At 34.3% G+C, this 21425-nt stretch overlaps 1 protein-coding gene across 2 annotated transcripts; it reads left to right on the top strand.

The window, feature by feature from the left end:
- Positions 1956–4022, top strand: LOC107634660 (ras-related protein Rab7). Of its 2 annotated transcripts, none has more exons than XM_016338090.2 (7): positions 1956–2191; positions 2444–2470; positions 2952–3051; positions 3142–3290; positions 3332–3446; positions 3522–3667; positions 3777–4022. In XM_016338090.2, the coding sequence occupies exons 1-7, from the start codon at positions 2133–2135 to the stop codon at positions 3838–3840; spliced, it is 660 nt and encodes a 219-aa protein (XP_016193576.1). In that variant the 5' UTR covers positions 1956–2132; the 3' UTR covers positions 3841–4022. The 2 variants fall into 2 exon arrangements, with proteins under 2 accessions (XP_016193576.1, XP_016193574.1); XM_016338088.2 differs by having other exon boundaries at positions 1970–2191; positions 3142–3288; positions 3366–3446.

Genomic DNA, 21425 nt, shown 5'->3' with positions numbered 1-21425 from the left:
TCCCCATGAGGCGGGTACTTCAATCTCCGCCCCATCCCGTTTGTTTGTGGGGATGGGTCCCAGTCCCATAGGACTTCGCGGGTTCCCATTTTGCTCTCTGAGTAATTTCTGTGGATTTGGATTTTTTTTCCATCCTAGTCATCATCATTAAGTAATTTCTGTGCATTATGATTTAATTTTGGTATATTCTAGTCTGAGTTTATTTTAAACTGAGTTTGTTTGTGTGTCGTCATCATTAAGGAATTTCAGTTCATTCTGGATTTGAACTGTTATACATATAAAAAGAAGACGACATGACAATAACGATAACAATAACGAAGATGATAATGATGATGATGGAGGAGGAGAAGGAGGAAAAGAAACGAGGAGATAAAAAAATTCAAATGAGAAAAGAAAGAGAAAGAAGAGGAGATAGAGGTGGTAGTGATGACGACAATAACAAAAGAGATGATATCCTTAACTACAAGTTCACAAATGAAATTTAGAAAGGATTAGTGTCCCTTCGAGTTGAGTTGTTTATTTAGTTTGTGCTAGTAAGTCGAGTTAATACAAAGGATCATTTGAGTAGATTAGGCATCATTGAACGTAGTGATAATATTTGTGTTATGTGTAACAAGGAAGTTGAATCTGTACAACATCTGTTTGTTACGTGTGAATTTGTTTGGCAGGTATGGTGCACATGGATTACTCATGTGGGTCGTATTTGGAGTATCCCAGGATCCATAAAAGAACACTTTGAGAGTTGGAGGACGATGCATTTAAGAAAAAAAACATGCGGAAAAAATGGTTAGTGAGTTTCTTCTCAGTTATATGGAATATCTGGTTGTGTAGAAATGAATTGTGTTGATAGGTCGTTTTATTGCTCAAGGGAGTGGTTTGAAGGCTAACTCATGTTGTTGATAGCTATGCTGGAGATGACATAAGAGTTGCTTCGTTTTAATTTCTGTCCGATGTACGCTCCACCGAGTGTTTTAAGCTTGTTTCCTCTTTCAAAAAAAAGAAGAGAAAGATGAGAAAAATAGAGGAGGAGGAGGAGGAAGAGAAGAAGTAGCAATATTAGTGGGAAAAGGAAGAGAAACACGAAGAAGAAATTAGAGAAACATGAAGGAGAAAAAAAAAAAAGTGCGTGTATGAAAAACAATTATATCAATTTGGTCAAATTTGATTAAATATTTTGCTCGATTATAAAATTTTATTCTAAAAGAAAGACCAATTTTTTTTTTTAATTCTACACAAAATTAAAAATATCTTGAGAAAAGTAAAATTACCATTTAATATAGAAGATTAATTAATATATGTATCATGCATTTATCATTATTTAGGATAGATCGTCCTATGAATTGTGACTGATGTTGCATAGAATTTGATATGCAATGATAGATTTGATTAAATTATTATCTAACGACTCTTATTTATCAATTTTATACGAAGATAACTGTACTTAAATAGTTGCACGTAAATTTTTATCTTTGATATCTACCTCTCCCCATACGCATCATGTTCAATATGAAGATACAAAAATTACAACACGATCGTGTAACAGATCCAGAAAACCACATACAAATTGATGGCACATTATGAATCATTAACGCATCACACATGGGATGAAAGTGATTTTCACCTGAAATAAGTAATCACTAATTATATCATAAAATTTAATTTTCATATATTATTAGAATAACCTTGTCACTTGGATAGTTGGATTAGACAACAAAGTCTAGCTCAACCGTTTTTTCTTCTTCAACTCTCCAACTGTCAGTGTAACCACCACCATATTCAGATGAAGCAATGAGAGGGTAGCACGTATATCCAATAATGTTCAATTTCGGCTCTATGAAACAATTATCTAAGCTTTAACTTAAGTCAACACCAAATACAGAGTTATACATATAAACTTTTTTTAATTATTATTATGGTTAAAAATAAGAATGCACCGCTGTCACCAGAACGTTGGTTTTGGTTGGCAAGGCTTCACATGCTTCTCACCAGCATCATTCAAATGCAGAAAAAAAGAAAAGCAATTACCCAAAAAGGAGGCTATCATCAACATTCAACAACAATAATATAACTTTTCTCTCATAAATCTTTTTGTTCTTCCACTGCTCTGTGCCACCATTTGTTTGCTTCCAATCATGGACATTTCCCACAAGAAGAGAACCTTGCTTAAGGTCATACTCCTTGGTGATAGTGGGTATGCATATATCTCTCTCATTTTTTTTATTCTTTCTAAAATCCCATTCATGATTTCTTCTTCTTCGTATGCTTCTATAGTTCTGCTTAGTATGATAATTTTTGTGTTTGTAAAAGCTGCAAAATTTGAAGATTCTAGACCAAATCCAAACATACACATTATCATTTGGATGAGACTACTTTCATTCATGCTTTGTCCAGTGTTGATAAATTGTTAATCACAATTCATTTTTCTTCATCTATCTTATTTCAGGGTTGGGAAGACTTCTTTGATGAACCAGTATCCATTTGGCACTTGCATTTTCAGCATTGTTCATAATCATTATTATTATTAATTTTTTTTTAAAGAGCGGAAGTTTGTTATTATTTTTTCTGATGTCAGTGATTGGCTGGAAGTGCATTATTAATTCTAAACTATGAATGCTTTCAATCTTTTCAATGTTTCCCCCTTTTTGTTTTTGTTCCGTTTTAAAAAAACAGTGTATTGCATAGTCATAATCATTATTGGCACATGAGTTGGCAATCTATGCTTGGAGGGAACACTGGTTCATGTGACAGTTGGCTGCTATTAATTGGGCCCTAAATGTTTCCATTTTCCACATTCACATTATTATTTTCCATACTAATAGGAATTGACTTCTAAATTAGTATTTTTCCTTTATTGGGTGTTTTCTTGATTTGTGTTTCGCACTAAACGCAAAAAAGAAATGCATATATAGCATAGTATAGTATTACCGTGGAGACCTTAATTTTGAATTTAGGTACGTTTATAGAAAATTCAGCCAGCATTATAAAGCCACAATTGGTGCTGATTTTGTCACAAAGGAGCTACAAGTAGATGATAAACTCGTCACTTTACAGGTTAGTAATTTTAAGTTATTTCTGATAACTTAACTTTTAACAAACACATTCTTAGTTTGGTCAAAACAATAAATGAGACTCTTTTGGCAGATTTGGGATACAGCAGGACAAGAAAGGTTCAATAGTTTAGGTGCTGCATTTTATAGAGGTGCAGATTGTTGTGTTTTGGTGTATGATGTAAATGCACACAAGACATTTGACACACTAAACAATTGGCATGATGAGTTCATTAAGCAGGTGTGTACTATTTAGCACCTTTCTGAATGAGCAATACATGAAGATTATATCTTATATGTTTTGGTGTTTGGCCTCAGGCAGATTTGAATGATCATGAAGCATTTCCCTTTGTGTTACTTGGAAACAAGGTTGATGTAGATGGTGGGAACAGTAGAAAGGTATTAAAAAGAGTTTGGGCCTTTTAGATTAATATGCATAGTTTTGAAGTTGAAATCTCATTCAACTTGTTGCAGGTGACTGAGAAGAAAGCTAGGGAATGGTGTGCTTCTAGAGGAAACCTACCATACTTTGAAACCTCTGCAAAAGAAGGATACAATGTTGACGAGGCATTTTTAAACGTAGCAAAAATTGCATCAGAAAACGAGCACACACAAGACATGTGAGAATCATTTAATACATACATAACTTCATTTAAGAGAAGCTAGAGTGATTCTGCTATTTTGCTTCTGTTGGGGGCTAACCGCTAATGTTTTTTCTCTTCTTCACAGTTATTTTCCTGGAATATCTGAAACTGTTTCGGAAGCAGAACAAAGAGGTGGTTGTGCATGCTGATTTTTTTTTTTTTTTTGGAATTTAGAGGATGAATGTATTTTGATAAACCTTATGTTACTTTTGTCCTTCTCTTGTGAAGTATGATGTAGCATTTTAGCTTATTTATTTATTTATTATTTGATCTTTTAATTTAGCATGGTAAGGATCAGATTTAAATGCAAAAACGCAAATTGAGCAGTTCACCAGTATGATAAATCCATATATATTGGCCCATTTTCCGTAGCTCAATTCGCAATATTTATTTTAACAAAAATATTATATATACACTAAAAATTTACAAATTTTAAATAAAATACTCTACATAGTCAATAATAATTTAGAAATGAAAGAAAATATTTTATTCCATACAAAATAATTAAAAAATATATTTTATTCTATACAAAATAATTTTAAAAAATGGCTTAAAAAATGTTATGAGTACTATAAAGTTTGTAATATTCTAGTGATTTAGGTAAATACATGATAAAAATATTTTTTCTTTAATTTCTAAATTATTAGTGACTATGTGGAGTATTTCTTTAATGTCTTAAGTCATTAGGATATTACAAATTTTTATAGTACTTCTAACATCTTTTAAGCCATTTTTTAAATTATTTTGCATAGAATAAAATATTTTTTATGATATAATTTAAATAAATTTATTAAAAAATATTCATGATAATTTTCTAATAAAATTATTTAAATTATATGGTGAGATATTACATGATTCGAATTACCATAGGGAAGTTCAAATCACTCTGATTCAAATTATATGGTGAGTAATTCGAATTCTATACAATATTCTTTTCTGCCCATTCTTGATAGTTCATGAATATTTTTTAATAAATTTATTTAAATTATACCACAAAAAAATATTTTATTCTATGCAAAATAATTTAAAAAATGGCTTAAAAGATGTTAGAAGTACTATAAAAATTTGTAATGTCCTAATGACTTAGGACATTAAAAAAATACTCCACATAGTCACTAATAATTTAGAAATTAAAGAAAAAATATTTTTATCATGTATTTACCTAAATCACTAGAATATTACAAACTTTTATAGTACTCATAACATCTTTTAAGCCATTTTTTAAAATTATTTTGTTTGGCTTATTGCTGAAACGATTTTCGCTTTGGCGTATTTACGTTACATGATTCTTGACTTGGCTTATTAAGGTTTTTTACCCTAATTTTAAAGAAAAAGTTTATGGGGCTAGTATTTTTATTGAAATTTGGTCATAATATTTTTTTGTAAAATATCAAGTATATATTTTATATGTAATTGGTTGCAACTTTTGTGTAAGTATGATTGTTATCTTAATTTTTGAAACTGTAATTTAATATCGACCAAAAAATACACTGTGATTTAATTAATTTTTATTTATTTTGGCAAGGAACAAAAGACTTGGTGAATATTTGTGGTGAATATATAGAATTAGAAAACAAGGGCCCCATTTTGCCAGGAAATATCAAATTCAGAAATGTTATTAGGCTCGAAATCTCGAACGACCTGGGGAAAAAAGAGTATAAAGGAATTAAAAACTCTACCCAAATAATAAAAATAGGTGTTTGTTTGGTACGATGATAAATTCATACGTATTGATATATTAAAAATATGGACAAATAATAATATGATATGTGAAATTTATTTTCTATGTCAGCATCTAATTGTTTTAAAAAAATATATATCATATTACTATTTTTACTAAAACACTTTTATAATTTAATAAAAATAAAAAATATTTTTATTTAATTTTTTAAAAGACTTAAATACTTTTTTTTTTATGTTAGACAAAGACTTAAATACCCTTTTTTTGTATATATTAGACAAAAATTACTCTTTTAGATTAATTAAATTAATTAATTTTATAGTTTTAAAATTTAAATAATTTAAAAAACAAAAACACATTTAATTATTTATCATACTCAGAGATTATTTCAATGTTATTGACGATTCTCCATGAATTCTAATCAATCATTCATACAAAAAAAAATTTAAAAATATACTAAAAAAAATCAAATGTTCTTTGTTTTTTTGGATTTCTCAGTCAACCTTCAAATCTAAGACTAAACGCTCTTTGACGAGTCTCTAATGACCGGTTTAGAATTTCCAATAAATCAAAACTCAAGTTCGCCGCAAGTATAATTCTAAACCGGTAATTAGTGCTATCAAGGTTTAGTTTGGTTGTCACAAGTTTAACCCAATTTAAATTAAAATAACCGAGAGTATTACTTCTGCGTCGTCCTTTCTAGTTTGTTTATTTTAACTTCTATTTTGGTTTCTGTCACTGATTTCTGTTTTATTTTTGTTTCATTGTGTTTAATTTTAAATCCCTAGGTGTTCTCATTCATTGGATTAAAAATTTTTGAGAATACAAAAGGATCTTGTATAGTAAATTTTAAGATGATTATAAAATGATTTTCATCGTTAAAAATCTTAAAAGCTTGTGTTTTATTCTTAACAGAGTTTCTGTCAAGGTAACAATGTTCTGCTAGGGTTTTTACTCTTAACAGAGTTTTCTTGCCGTCAAGGTCAACTTTTCAAAAAATTTTCTCACGTCAATCATAAACAAGTCTCTACCACATCAACAATTCATTACATTCTACAAGTCTACGTTCTTCTATCACACAGAGCATGGAGGATAGGAGAAGAAACAGCCAGGAAAGGGTACCAGAGAATGAAGATGATGGTGAGGGTTTGATACAATTGGAGGAAGAAGATATAAGGAGATGAATTTCAAACTGTATTAACAGTCTAATTGGCAAACTGTTCGCTCAAACAATTCTCTACGGGGACAATGGAGGGAGCGTTACGGGCAATATGGGGGTATCCTGACGGTTTTAGAGTTACAGAGATAGGACACAACCAATTTCACTTCTTCTTCGATAGAGAATGGGATGCGATGAGAATAGAGAAGGGTTCACCGTGGTTATTCAAGGATTACGCGCTTCACGTCCAACGGTGGAAGGAAGGGGCGAAAGTTGATGAACAGAGAATTAGTATCATCCCAATATGGGCCCAATTTTGGGGCGCTCCTGAAGCCTTTAAAACCGTAGAAGTGGCTCATAAACTGGGAGGAGGATTGGGTAAAGTGATAGATGCAGGATTTTTTTATGTTAAAGGGCGAGAAACCAGAATACTCAAGGCCAAAGTTGAAATAAGAGGAGAGCAAACTATCAGAGACAGCCTCAGCGTGATTGGTCCAGATAAAAACAAAGTAGAGGTGGTTGTCCGATATGAGAGATTAGGTACAATCTGTATTGATGGTTTCAGTGGCTAAGAGAAGGGGGGGTTGAATCTTAGCCCCCTTTTTTTGTTGCTAACACTTGCTGAATTCAGAGGAGACTTTTCTATTTTGGCTCGTCCCTGGATGACGAACGGATTTTTGATGGTTTAGAATTTCACAAATGAAATCTCATTGCAAGTATAGTTTCTAAACCAATCACTAATCCTTTCATGCAAAAATTTGTTTGTCACTAGTACAAACCCCTAAAATTTATAAACCGAAGTATTGGACCTCGGGTCGTTCTCCCTAGGAATTACAATGAAGTGTCTTGTTATTGGTTATGAGTTATTTTGGGGTTTTGGATGAGAGGCATGAAAAGTAAATGGCAATGGAAATAAACTAACAACTATAAAAGGCTCTTGGTAAGGTGTGAGAACTAGAAGTCCTATCCTAGTTATCTTTCTCAATTGTGATGAGAATTGTTCATTGCTACCACTTAGTTAACCCTTACTAATTAAAGGAAAGTCAAGTGGATGAATTGACTTGAGCCACAAGTCCTAGCCAACTTCCAAGGAAAGACTAGCTTTAGTGCACTCCAAACCAATTAGCAATCTCTCCAATTATCAATCAACAAAGGAATTAGATAACTCAAGTGTCACTAATTACTCTACCTAGGCCAAGAGGAACAAAATCTACACTAAAATCCAACCAAGCATTTCATCAAACACTTGGAAGGCACAAAAGAAAAGTATAGTCAATCACAACAAGAATGAATTCTAACTACAATTGAATGTAAAGAATTAACAACAACAATCAAGGAAATCACAATTATCATGAATTACCTCAAATTGCATTATTGAAAGAAAACAAAGGAACAACAATATATCCAAAACAAAATGAAGAATTACAACTATTAAAGCACACAACTAGAAAGAGGAAAAGGAGAAGATTAGGAATTGGTGAATGAAAAGTGAATCAAAGCATGAGTTAAACCTAGATCTAAGAAGAGAGATTAACCTAAACCTAATCCTAATCCTAATCCTAGAGAGAAGAGAGAGCTTCTCTCTCTAGAAACTAACTCTCAAAACTAAAACTCACTAAAAAAATTGATTAGTTTCAAGTCATCCAAATCCTAAATGATAATGATGCCTTCCCCTTAATCCTTCATCCTTTTATTCCTTTCCCTTAGCAATTTGGCGCCAAAAATGGGTTCAGAAACCCTCTCAAATCGCCAGGCACGTGTTGCATTAATGAGGTCATGTGCCAGCATCGGCGCGTGCGCGCATGGTACGCATGCGCGTCCCTGGTCGATTCTGCAATGTGCGCGCGAGCGCCTTGTGCGCGTGCGCGTGCATGGCTGACTTTGCTTCTTTGACTTTTTATGCTTCTCTCCACTTGTATGCTTCCTTCCTTGCTTCCTTTGATCCATGCCTAGCCTATTTCAACCTGAGGTTACTAGCAAACACATCAAGGCATCTTATGGAATCAAACAGAAACTAGAATTCATCAAAATAGGGCTTAAAAAGCATGTTTTTACACTTGAGCACAATTATGGAAGAGATAACAAAACCATGCTAATTCTTAGGCTAAATGTGACAAAAGGTTATCAAAATACTCTAAATTCAATGCAAAACAAACCGTCAAATTGGGGTTTGTCACTGGACACGAGACTTTTTCTTTTATCTCGTCCCTAGTCACGAGACTTTTTGTTTTGTCTCGTCACTTTGCACGAGACATTTTTAGTTTTTGCTCCGGTGCAGTAGAAAACAGAAATGGAGTAGGAGAGAAGAAAGATTACACCCAGATATATCCTGGTTCAGCTGCTAAGTGCAGTGCAGCCTACATCCAGTCTCCATCACAACAATGATGGAATTTCACTATAATCAACCTGATTACAAACTGTAAAGTGCTAACCCAACTTACAAGGGGATTCCCACAGAATCATGAAACACAACATAGATGAACAAAGGAACTCTAAGAACATCTATGGCTTTTTCTTTTAATTTTGCACTCTCTGTTTTTTTCCGCTCTATGGCTTTTTCATACAAACCTCACTGTTTTCCTTTTTCCATGAGACTCAAGACATGACAAAATTAAACAGAAAAATATAAAACAGAATACATTGAAGGAGAAGAAAATATGTAAGCTTAGGTAGCTCTGAGAATCCTGTGCCGTGCACTCTCAATGCTTACTTCTAACTCCTTGCTCCAAACAGTGGTTGTTCACCCTTAATATAGAAGAGGGAAGCCTCCACTTATTGAAGCCAAAAACTGAACCAACTTCTTCCTCCTTCAACAAACAGAACCAGTTCGGCCATATAGAGAGAGAAGAGATAACCATGCAATTACCTCTAGTTCTTCCTTGATCATCACCCTTCATCAATCCGAGCTATCCATCCTTGGCTTGCTCTCCAAGATGGATTTCTGGCCCTTGATGCTTCATGATGATAATGACTTCATCTGCTTCAATCTCTGCCTTAACCATCACTTCGCCACTCTAGCTACTCCCTGTGGTGGTTAAACAGAATCAAAGACAAGCCATGCTTCAAGAATCTCCCTTGCTTGGCCGAATCTTTACCTTCCATTTTTGAGCATGAAGAACTCAAGATAACCTCACCAAATCTAACCACATTTGGTGAGTATCTTAGCCACAGCTCATTTTTATTTTAGTATGTTTTCTTGCCATCATTAGCTTGATGGTCTTGATGCATGCAGCTTCTTCTTTTTCTTGGTTGATGAGCATAGCGTCCATAGCTTCCTGGACAAGGACCGAAGAAGAAACAAGAAAGAGATGAGAGAGAATAAACAATTTAGAAGAAAAGCAATTCAATGTGATAAACCACTTTGTTGGTAAAAGTTGCTTTTTCTTCCCTAGTTTAGAGTGGCGTGTAGTCATTATAGCCATCAATCAATTTCAGCTGAACTTTTCTCTCTCATATTTCCCATGCATTAATTAACAATGTAATAGATTTTGAAATCCATCACATGGTTAAGAGCTTGGATCCGTTGAAAGCATTTTGCTTTTATTTTATCTTGGTTTCGGACCAAGTTTGGAACCATTCATCACTAATAGGATTTGGGCTTGTAGTATTGAAGTTAAAGCTGGCCCAATTAGATAACATTTGCTTTCCTGATGAATTTTATTTCAGATCAAGCATGAGAAAATTAACCATGGGCTTGGTTGTAACAACATTGAGCTTGGCCCATCAATAAAATTTCATCCACTTATTATAAACCATGCATCAAGGCTGATTGTTGGGCTTATACCAAAAAGCTCATTTTTCGGCCCAACATAAAATCTGCACAACAAAATTATTAATTAAGCAAATATGAATTAAGATCAAATTAATAATTTTGTAGTTAAATATTTTAATAATGTTTGTTCATCATCAAACTTAAATAAGAGTTTTCCAAACTCATCATGTACATACTGTGCACAAATAGGCCATGACCATAAATTGTGCCCCAAGTTCATGGAAGATGCTAAGAAGGAAAGAATTAATAAAGATAAAATAGGAGAATGGGTGAGAGCCGATCAAGTTGGAAAAAGGGTGGAATTGCAAGAGAAGGGCAACATTGAGAAACAAACAAGGCCCCAAGCCAACCAATCAGTGAGACGTAAGAAACTGATGCCAAATTGCCTCATAGAGGGTTTTGCTAACTTCAGCTTCAAGGAGTCGGTGAGGGGAGCAGCAGAGAATGGAGTACAAATCAATATTGGATGCAATGAAGAAAAGGAGCTAGCTAGAGGTCAAAAAAATGCGACACAATTCAGTCTAATGCAACTCGGGATGCAGGACGCGAGTATCACTTTAAATGCCTCTAACTCTAGTGGAGCCCCAATGGAGAACCAAAGGGATAATGTGCCTCCAAGTCACTATGGCAGCCACTTTAAGCGGCTAAAACATTCAGCTAGAAAAAATACTGAAGGTGCTGAATCAATGAGTGGAGTTAAAAGAAGAGCAGAAGAAACAGCAGAGAAGTTATATATGGAAGTGGAGAGAGTGGAGGGTGCCAGCCGTTCAATGGCACCCCCAGCACCATGAAGATCCTTTCATGGAACTGTCGGGGTTTGGGGAGATCCCTGACAGCCCATAATCTTAAAGGGATGTGTCAATCCTACTTCCCCGAGTTGGTTTTTCTAAGTGAAACTAAAAACTAAAATCGACTTGTTGAACAGAAACTCATATCATGTGCATTCACTAATTTTACTATTGTTGATTCAAGTGGTCTATCGAGAGGTATAGCTCTGGCATGGAAGGACTTTATTGAGGTAAGGATAATTGCTCAAAACTCTTTTTCTGTGATTGCCACAATTAAAGATGAGAATAAGCGTATGGTGTGGGGGCTGGTGGGAGTATACTTAAGTACTAATGAACAAATTAGAGTGGGGCAATTTGAGGCACTATTCGTACAGCTTCAACAATTTCAAGGAAATATTGTTATAATGAGTGATTTCAATGCAATAAAAAATAATGAAGAAAAAGAGGGAGGGATTACAAGATCAGCAACTTCCATTGAAAATTTCAACAGATTTATCAATGACAATCAATTGGTTGATTTGGGAATGATCGGTCAATGCTTTACATGGTCAAATAGGAGGAATCGGGGTGAATTGATACAGAAGAGACTTGACCGGGTCATGGTAGGTGTGGCTTGGAGGGAAGGATATGAAGCAGCTGTTGTTAGGAGATTATCTGAAAATGGATCGGATCATGCTCCATTGCTACTAGATGCCACCCCTCCAAGATGGTCATTGATGAGCGGATAATTTATACGCTTTTTGACATTGTTTTTAGTATGTTTTTAGTAGAATCTAGTTACTTTTAGGGATGTTTTCATTAGTTTTTATGTTAAATTCACATTTCTGGACTTTACTATGAGTTTGTGTATTTTTCTGTGATTTCAGGTATTTTCTGGCTGAAATTGAGGGACTTGAGCAAAAATCTGATTCAGAGGTTGAAGAAGGACTGGAAAGAAAGAGCGATGAATTTTACATAATTAAAGTGTAATCACAATTTCTGCGCACCAAGATTTTGGCGCCGTTGCCGGGGATCTAATTGTTCCTGTTTGGCGCCAAGAATCGTCTGAGATCCCAATCCCGGCAACAACACCAAGTTTTTGGCGCCGTTGCCGGGGGTTGTTCGAGTTTGGACAACTGACGGTTCATCTTGTTGCTCAGATTAGGTACTTTTCTTTTTATTTTATTTTCAAAAATTTTTCAAAAATATTTCAAAATTTTCTCACCTGTTTTCGAAAAAAAAATATTTTCAAAAATATATTTTTATTCAAAATTTTTAAGAATGAATTCTAGTGTTTCATGAAGCATGTGAAGCCTGGCTGGCTGAAAAGCCATGTCTAAATTCATTTGGACTGAGGCTTGCAATTTGTTATCAAGACCAAGTTAGTTGTTGTTAATCCATTTGCTACTGTTCTTGATTTACATGCTGAAGCTTGGCTGGCCATTGGCCATGTCTAGTGTTTTGGACCGGAGCTTTCATTGAAAGCTTGGCTGGCTAGTGAGCCATGTCTAATTCCTGGACTGAAGCTTTAGACTAAGAATGCAAGATTCCTGGAATTCATATTAAAAATTTTGGAATCCTTATTTTTCTTTTTTCAACTCCTAACTTCTTATCTTTTCAAAATTTGTTTCAACTAACTAACTAACTTTTTGTTTGTTTCTTAACTTTTTCAAAACTACCTAACTAACTCTCTCTCTCTCATTTTTGAAAATATCTTCCCTCTTTTTCAAAAATTTATTTTTTTTATTAACTAATTATTTTTATTTTTGATTTTAAAATTTTTCAAAAAATTACTACCCTTTTTCAAAAACTATTTTCAAAAATCACTAACTCTTTTTCAAAAATAATTTTCGAAAATTTTCCCTCCCCCATCTTACTCTATTTATTCATTCATATCCTAACATCTCACATCTCTACCATCCTCACAGTTGTGTTTCTTCCATTATATTACATTCCTTGTCTCCCCCTCTTCTTCTACTCACAGAATATAAATTAATCTAACCCAATCAAATTAATGCCCTAGCCAAATGAGCTTTGGAACCTTCAAAAAAAAAATTTTAAGAAAGATTATTTTTGAAAACACCAAACTTAAAGTTTGGCACAGGATTTAATAGAAAAATTATTTTTGAAAAAGGTTTTTAAAAAGAGTATAAAAGATTCTAACCCAATCAAATTAATGTTCTAGCCAAATGAGTTACGGGACCTTATTAAGGTTTGGCACAGGATTTAATAGAAAAATTATTTTTGAAAAAGGTTTTTTTTTTTTTTTTAAAAATATGCTAGCCAATTATCATGAACATAAACACCACGTTCTAAATAACTGAGCTATAAATTTAAAGTGTTTTAACAAGGGATAAATAATAAAAGACTCTAAACCAAAAAAGAGAAAATTTTTCCTAATCTAAGCAACAAAATAATCCGTCAGTTGTTCAAACACGAACAATCCCCGGCAACGGCGCCAAAATCTTGGTAGCACAAATCACGAATCACACATTTCACAACGCGTGCCACTGACCAGCAAGTGCACTGGGTCGTCCAAGTAATACCTTACGTGAGTAAGGGTCGAATCCCACAGAGATTGTTGGTTTGAAGCAATCTATGGTTATCTTGTAAATCTTAGTCAGGAAATCAATTATGTTTATTAGTTGAATTGTGAATAACCAGTAGAGCATAAATTAAAAGTTACTTGTTGTGTAGTAATGGAGAATATGTTGGAGTTTTGGAGATGCTTTGTCTTCTGAATCTCTGCTTTCCTCTGTCTTCTTGTTCACGCACGCACGTCCCCCCTATGGCAAGCTGTGTGTTGGTGGATCACCGTTGTCAATGGCTACCTGCTCACTGTCTGTTCCTGGCGCTGAACGCCAGTTTTGGGCATGGTCTGGGCGTTCAGCGCCAGCCTTCCACCCATTTTCTGGCGTTTTAGTTGTTTTTGACGCCATTACCAGGGAAAGAAAGAGCGATGAATTTTACATAATTAAAGTGTAATCACAATTTCTGCGCAGCAGTCATCAAAAAGGCGCTTTAAATTCCAAGAGAGGTGGTGTGAGATAGAGGAAGTGAAGAAGATTATAGAGGATGCTTGGTCTAATACTTTCCAAGGTTCACCAATGTTTGTTTTGGCCTAAAAATTGAAGCTCTTTCGTCACCGACTAGTCGATTGGCAGAAACAGAACCGAACAAACTCAAGAAAAACAATTGAGGATTTGACTCAGCAGCTGGATCAGCTGAGGGAGAATGGAGTTTTCGGGGGTGAAGTTCTGGTGGAGTTGGAAAACAAATTAGAAAAAGAGTAGATAAAGGAGGAGAGTTATTGGCGAGCGAAATCACGATGTAAGTGGCTAAAAGAAGGTGACAAAAATAATCGCTTCTTCCACCAAAAATTCCACGCCAGAAACCGAAAAAATAAAATTAGGAGGCTGGTTGGAAATGACAGAGACGTCGCATCCGACCCCGAAGGTATTTCAATGGTGGCTGAAAATTATTTCATAGAGTTATTTTCCGCTACTAATTGTGTTGACCCTAGAGACTTTTTTAATAATTTTCGTCCTACGGTGACAGCTTCCATGAACCGTAAGCTGCTGAGACCAGTATCAATGGAGGAAACAAAGAGAGCCACTTTCAGTGTTTGCTCACAAAGTGCTCCAGGTGATGATGGATTCACTGGTAAATTTTTCCAATTCTAATGGAACGTGGTATGCAAAGATGTATATAGAGCAGTGGCGAGCTTTTTTGGTGGAGGGAGGATCTTAAAGGGTTTCAACCATACGCAAATATGTTTGATCCCCAAGATTTCAGATGCCCGATATATGACACAGGTCAGACCTATTAGTCTATCCTCAGTATTTTATAAGATTATTTCGAAGATTCTGGTGCATCGACTGCAATATTTTATGAATGATCTTATTAGCCTTAATCAGAGTGCTTTTCTAAAGGGTAGATTAATTTCTGATAATATTTTTATGGCTCATGAATGTATGCATTATTTAAAAACCAAGAAATCTGGTTTGGTACATGAAATGGCCAATAAATTGGATATGAGTAAAGCCTATGATAGAGTGGAGTGGAAATTTCTATGGTTTATAATGGAGAAAATGGGCTTTGATGCTAGATGGATATCTTGGATTCGAGAACTTGTTACTACTGTTTCTTAGTCTGTACTTATGGAAGGACAACCTTATGGCTTCTTTAAGCCAACAAGGGGAATCTGTCAAGGAGATCCCTTGTCACCATACCTTTTTCTCTTTTGTGCAGAAGGACTTTCCTATCTGCTACACAGGGCAGAGCAAAACAGGCTCATACAAGGTATTCAGATTCATAGAAGAAGTCCAGCAGTTAGCCACCTTCTTTTTGCGGATGACTCAATACTATTTTGTAAAGCAACAGAGGAGGCATGAACTAATATCCTAGCTCTACTCTATGACTACAAAATAATCAGCGGACAAAAAGTTAATTTAAATAAATCTGCAATTTTCTTCAGCCAGAACAGTCCTAATACTCTGAGACAGCATTTGGCAGAGGTGATTAACATTGAACATGTAGGAGCTCAGGATAAATACCTTGGTCTACCATCAGTGATACAAAGATCCAAGAAAGCCACTTTTGGTGCAGTTATAGACAAGATCTGCCAAAGAGCCCAGACATGGAAGAGGCAACTATTATCAGCTGGGGGACGACATGTCCTAATCAAGGCAGTTGGAGAAGCTATTCCTGTGTACACCCTTTCCTGTTTTCGACTACCAGACTCACTCATAGATGATATCCACAGGATATTATCACAATTTTGGTGGGGTCAGCGTGGTTCAGAGAGAAAGATGGCCTGGATCAGCTGGGACCATATGACGAGACCAAAAAAGCAAGGAGGCTTGGGATTTAAGGACTTAAAGGCTCAGAATATGGCACTGCTAGGCAAACAATTCTGGCGTATTACTATTAATCCTAACTCATTGCTAGCTTACATACTGAAAGGGAGATACTATAGATACTCAAACACATTACAAGCTGTAAAAGGTTACCAGCCGTCCTAGGGATGGCAGAGCTTATTAGAGGGAAGAAAGGTGGTGGAAAAAGTTTGTGTTGGAGCATTGGCACAGGAGAGAATATTTGCATATGGCACGACCCTTGGCTACCCCCTTATCCCTTTCAACTAAACATTAACAGCAGTCCAATAACAGAAATTAATATGGTAAAGGATTTACTTACCGAGACACGAAGATGGAACCAGGATTTGATCACTGAGTTGTTCCCTTCAGCAGTCAGGAACCGTATTCTCTCCCTCAGCATTAATACGGATAGTAGAGACAAAATCCAGTGGATTGGGAATAAGCGGAAGTAGTACGATTCAGCGTCGGGCTATCTTGTTGCTTACAATTTTTTCCATGACCCAGCGGAGCAAATCCCAGTTGTAATGAGGAATCCTATAATCTGGAAAGCCATTTGGGGGTTAAAAATCCCATCGAAAATACAAGTATTTTTATGGAAAGCTTGCAACGAAAAGTTACCTGTGCTGGAACTTCTTCACCATCGATTTCCAACAACTTTCTCACTGTGCTCAAGATGTGGAACGGAGCAGGAATCAATCGTGCACTGCTTGCGACACTGTGGTCCAGCAAAGGAAATCTAGAGCTCTTTTCCCGTTGTACCGGCGATTACCCAACAGGATCCTGTCGATTTCACAACCTGGTGGCTCACGGCGGTGAGATGCAGCCAAGGAAGTGAATCCTCCCTTACAGTCTTTGCATGTATATGCTGGTCCTTATGGAAAGTCCGAAACCTAGAAATTTTTGAAGCTAAGAGAACATCAGCGTCAAGCATATGGCCTTCCGATTGCAAAGAGAAATTCTTCAGAAAAGATGAAGCGTTTCAACTTTACCTTCTCTTTCTTTAAGTTTAATTTTTATCTTTTAGTGATATGTATATCACTATCTGAGATTCTTGCTTTTGTCCCTCTTTGGACAATGTGTCTCTTTACTTTCTAAAGAAATGCAATTTATCTATCTTCGGAAAAAAAAAGCTTGTGTTTTATTAAATTTGAAAGAGGGAAGGGAGATCCTTTCAACTCATTGAATGCTGCTATTCGGTCTTGCTTTTTTTTAAATTACTAACAAGGTATCTGTATTACAAATTACAGTTATGCTACACATACAAGTCTTTTTGACTTACAAGTCTTATAAGTTGGGCCAAACCCAACAAAAGCTATGCTAACCCACAAAAGTGTGTTAACACGCGCATCACGTTTCCAAAGCGCTCCTTCACCATTATGAACGACTCTTCTTCTTCTTCCTCGATGAAAACCACAACTGTCATTTTTTTCGTGTTTCTTCTCCTCTTTCTCTTTTTCCTTCTTCTTCTCCTTTTTTCTTTGTATTTTTCCTCCTTTTTCTTCGCGTGTTTCATCTTCATCGTCGTGTTTCTCCTCCTTCTTCTTTTGATTTTGTAACATTATATATTTTTTTCTTCTTTATTTGATTTTTTCCTTCCAAAAAGAATTATGAGAATATGAAATAAGAAGATGAAGAAGAAGAAACAGCAGAAGAGGAGGAGGAGGAAGATGAAGAGTTCTGAATTATGCAGAACTTATCAGAATAAAAATACATCCAAATATCTTCGTTTTACACCCAAATATCTTCGTTTTACATCCAAATTTGCTGCAAATACATAAATGAGTTATGATACGTGTACACTAAAATCAGCCACTAAAGTATACTGGAATACAAATATACATTGAAAATAAATTAAAGCACACATGTATTTATACACAAATACATTGGTGGCTAATTTTAGTGGCTGATTTTAGTGTACAAATAGCATTTTTGTACAGAAAAATATTTTCTCTAATGCTGCATTTGTTTCTTCTTCTTTTCCTTATTTCTTTCTTTCTTTTAGTTAAATGAATGTAAGTTCATCCTCTTCCAAGTAATTTTGTAGCATTATGTGTTTCTTCTTCTTCTTTGTTTGATTTTTTTTTATTTTTATTCTTGTTAAAAGAGTAAAACAAAAAGAAACTTGAGAAGGTAAAACAGAAAGAAAAAAATGAATAAGGAAAAAAGAAAAAGAAGATGGTGATGATGATGATGATGATGATGATGATGAAAAAAAAAAGAAGCAGCAGTAGAAGATGAGGAGGATGAAGAGGAAGAGTTATGAATTATGCAGAACTTATCAGAATAAAAATACACCCAAATATATTCGTTTTACACCCAAATATCTTCGTATTACACCCAAATATCTTCGTTTTACACCCAAATTTGCTACAAATATAGAAATGAGTTATGCTACGTCTACACTAAAATTAGCCACCAAAGTCAGCTACCAGTATAAAATACATACTGGAATACAAATATACATTGAAAATAAATTAAAGTACACATGTATTTATACACAAATACATTGGTGGCTGATTTTCGTGTCTGATTTTAGTGTACAAATAGCATTTTTGTAAGAAAAATGTTTTTTCTAATGCTGCATTTTTTTCTTCTTCTTCTTTTTCTTATTTCTTTCTTTCTTTTAGTTAAATGAATGTAAGTTCATCCTCTTCCAAGTAATTTTACAGCATTATGTATTTCTTCTTCTTTGTTTGATTTTTTTGGTTTTTATTCTTGTTAAGAGAGTAAAATAAGAAGAAACTTCAGAAGGTAAAATAAAAAAGAAAAGATGAATAAAAGAAAAAAGAAGAAAAAGATAGTGATGATGATGAAAAAAGAAGCAGAAGATGAGGAGGAGGAAGAGGAAGAGTTTTAAGTTATGCAGAACTTATCAGAATAAAAATACACCCAAAATTCTTATAAATACACCCAAATATCTTTGTCTTACACCCAAATATCTTCGTGTTACATCCAAATTTTTTGCGAATACAGAAAAATATTTCCTCTAATGCTACATTTTTTTCTTTTGAATTGAACCACACCTCAACCACTTGATTGGACTCAAAACAATAAAAAAAATTTTCGATTTTCCTACTTCAAATCCACCTGAGGGATTTGTCTTCTCAGTCAGAGATATTTTCAATTTCCATTTTCCCTCTATGCTACATATAATCAATTGATTCTTAATTTCGTTTTCCTTTTTATTTGTGCTCCGAACTCTTGTAGAAAAATCCGCAGCCTTCGCATTATCCTTGTAGAATTTTGCAGCATCTTCAAGGGTGTTAAAGGTCATCCCAACCTTAGATACAAACTGCTCATCAACACCACAGATTTTCTGCAAAATACACCATATTAAAACAAGCATAAACTATAGAATGCAAATACAACTATAAAACCATTATCAAAAATAACAAAAATCAGATTCATGAATTATCAATAAACAAAAACTAAAACAATTCAACTAAAATAATAAGACAATTCACCCTCAATGAGATGAAATATCATAAACTGTAAATATACCCAAACTTTCCTGAAATAGACCCAAATATTCTTGATTTACACCCCTGATATAAAATGCAGAAAATTCATCAGAACTAGTACATTAGATTCAATTCAAACAAGGAACAATGAACAATAAATTTCACAGACAAGGTTCACGTATTATTCAGCTACACAATCATAAACTACTAACTAGATTCAAATTCAGATTCAATTATTAATTAGAATTAAACCACACCTCAGGAACTTCATTGAATTCAAATTCAAAATCCACTTCGCTCTGGTTCAGCTGATAATCTGAAGTTGAATCATCCATTATCTTAAAAATGATTTCAGAGCTTGATTTCAGAAACAATGAAAAACAAAAAAAAAGAAAGAGAACAGAGAGAAAAACTTACGTAAACAGCAAAGGAAAAGGGAGAGAGAAACGCACGAAAGAGATCGAAGAGAGAAGGTAAGAAAACACAGAAGGAATTCAAAAAAGGAAACGAAATCCTCTCGAAAAAGGAAGTTATATATTCGCACGTTGATTGATTGGAAAATCTGTTAAGGAGATGCATGAAACATACATGCCATAAGAGGCACGTTTTAGAGATTAGGAATTTTCAGGAATTGTATAACTTGTATAGTGAAAAGACTTGTATGTAGAGATTGATTCTAATTAATCATGAGTAGCGGTACCAAATTAACAAGGAAATAATTTGTTTAAATAAGGTTACTACTAGTCTCTCTTTTCAATCAAGGTTATATACATTGAATTTAGTTGCTTCTCTTTTAAGAGAATAGCAGATGCGGGGACAGCAAAGGCCACTGAACTTGAGTAGAAGGTGACACTTCTTGAGGTACATAGAACAATTAATCTTTATTTATTTATTTAAAACCATGAAGGCTGATTATTAATTAATATTCTGCCATGGAGATCTACTGAAACTTTTGTCAACATTTTTTTAGGTAGAATGTTCATCTTTAAATCAAGTGCTTCAAGATATGGAAGCCTGGCTGCATCGAACAAAAAAAGTCACCAGAAGAAGCAAATCAAGTTATTCAGGTATATTGTTTGCATACAGGCTAGCCATATGCTTTAATAGGTTTAACAGAAAGTTACTTGAGCTATTACTGCCAAAAGACCAAAATAATTCTGGCACCAACTATTGGGCCATTGACACACATCATATGATGAGACTAAAATAAAATTCCTTGAGTATGTTTCTTCATATGATGTTAGCACATAGAGATTGTTTATCTATATTGCATTTTTAGAACTTATAGGCCTACTAATAGGGAGCAAAGTTACTGCAAAACCTTTAAAATGCATCAATTTTTTGTAGAACTAATTTGTTTACATCCTATGGTAAATAATATCTAATGTGTAGTTGTTTCTCTCTTTCTTCTTCTTCTTCTTCATCTTCTTTCTTTCTACTAAAAAAAAGAAAAGAAAAAAGAAAATAAATAGTTAGTTGATAATATCACTCAATTATTCAGTTATTCAGTTATTCTTTGTGATAGGCACAATTACGTTAATGATTTTAGATACTGAACTGCTATCAAGTATTGCTGACTGCAGCCTTTAGGCTTGTACCTGGTGTTGATCTTTTATTGACTATATATTTTCAAGTGCGCATTTACAATGTGGTTGCTTAGGATGCCTTCGAATTGATTCACTAAAATAATTAAGGATGCAATGCGAAAGAGGAAAGATTTTAGAGCATTTGCTGCCGTTAGAATTTAAAAAATATGTTGGAATTTGCTAAAACTAACTCAGTTGTACCACCATGTTTATTGTAAACCTGTCAAGCAAATCCAATTTTTTCATGACATGTTTTATTCGATGTTTTAAGTGAAAATATATTGAATCAAATGTAAGATACTATCCCATACCCTTAGGTTAGGCTCATAATCTCGGCTATAGTCACAGGTCTGTCATGAAGTTCAGTGTGACCACCAGGATGGACAATCCGAAGAAGCATAGTCTTTGAATTATTAGCAGAATTTCAT

Source organism: Arachis ipaensis, chromosome B03, assembly GCF_000816755.2.
Source record: "Arachis ipaensis cultivar K30076 chromosome B03, Araip1.1, whole genome shotgun sequence".
NCBI classification, from domain to species: domain Eukaryota; kingdom Viridiplantae; phylum Streptophyta; class Magnoliopsida; order Fabales; family Fabaceae; genus Arachis; species Arachis ipaensis.
This window is presented reverse-complemented; position numbering and strand designations above follow the sequence as displayed.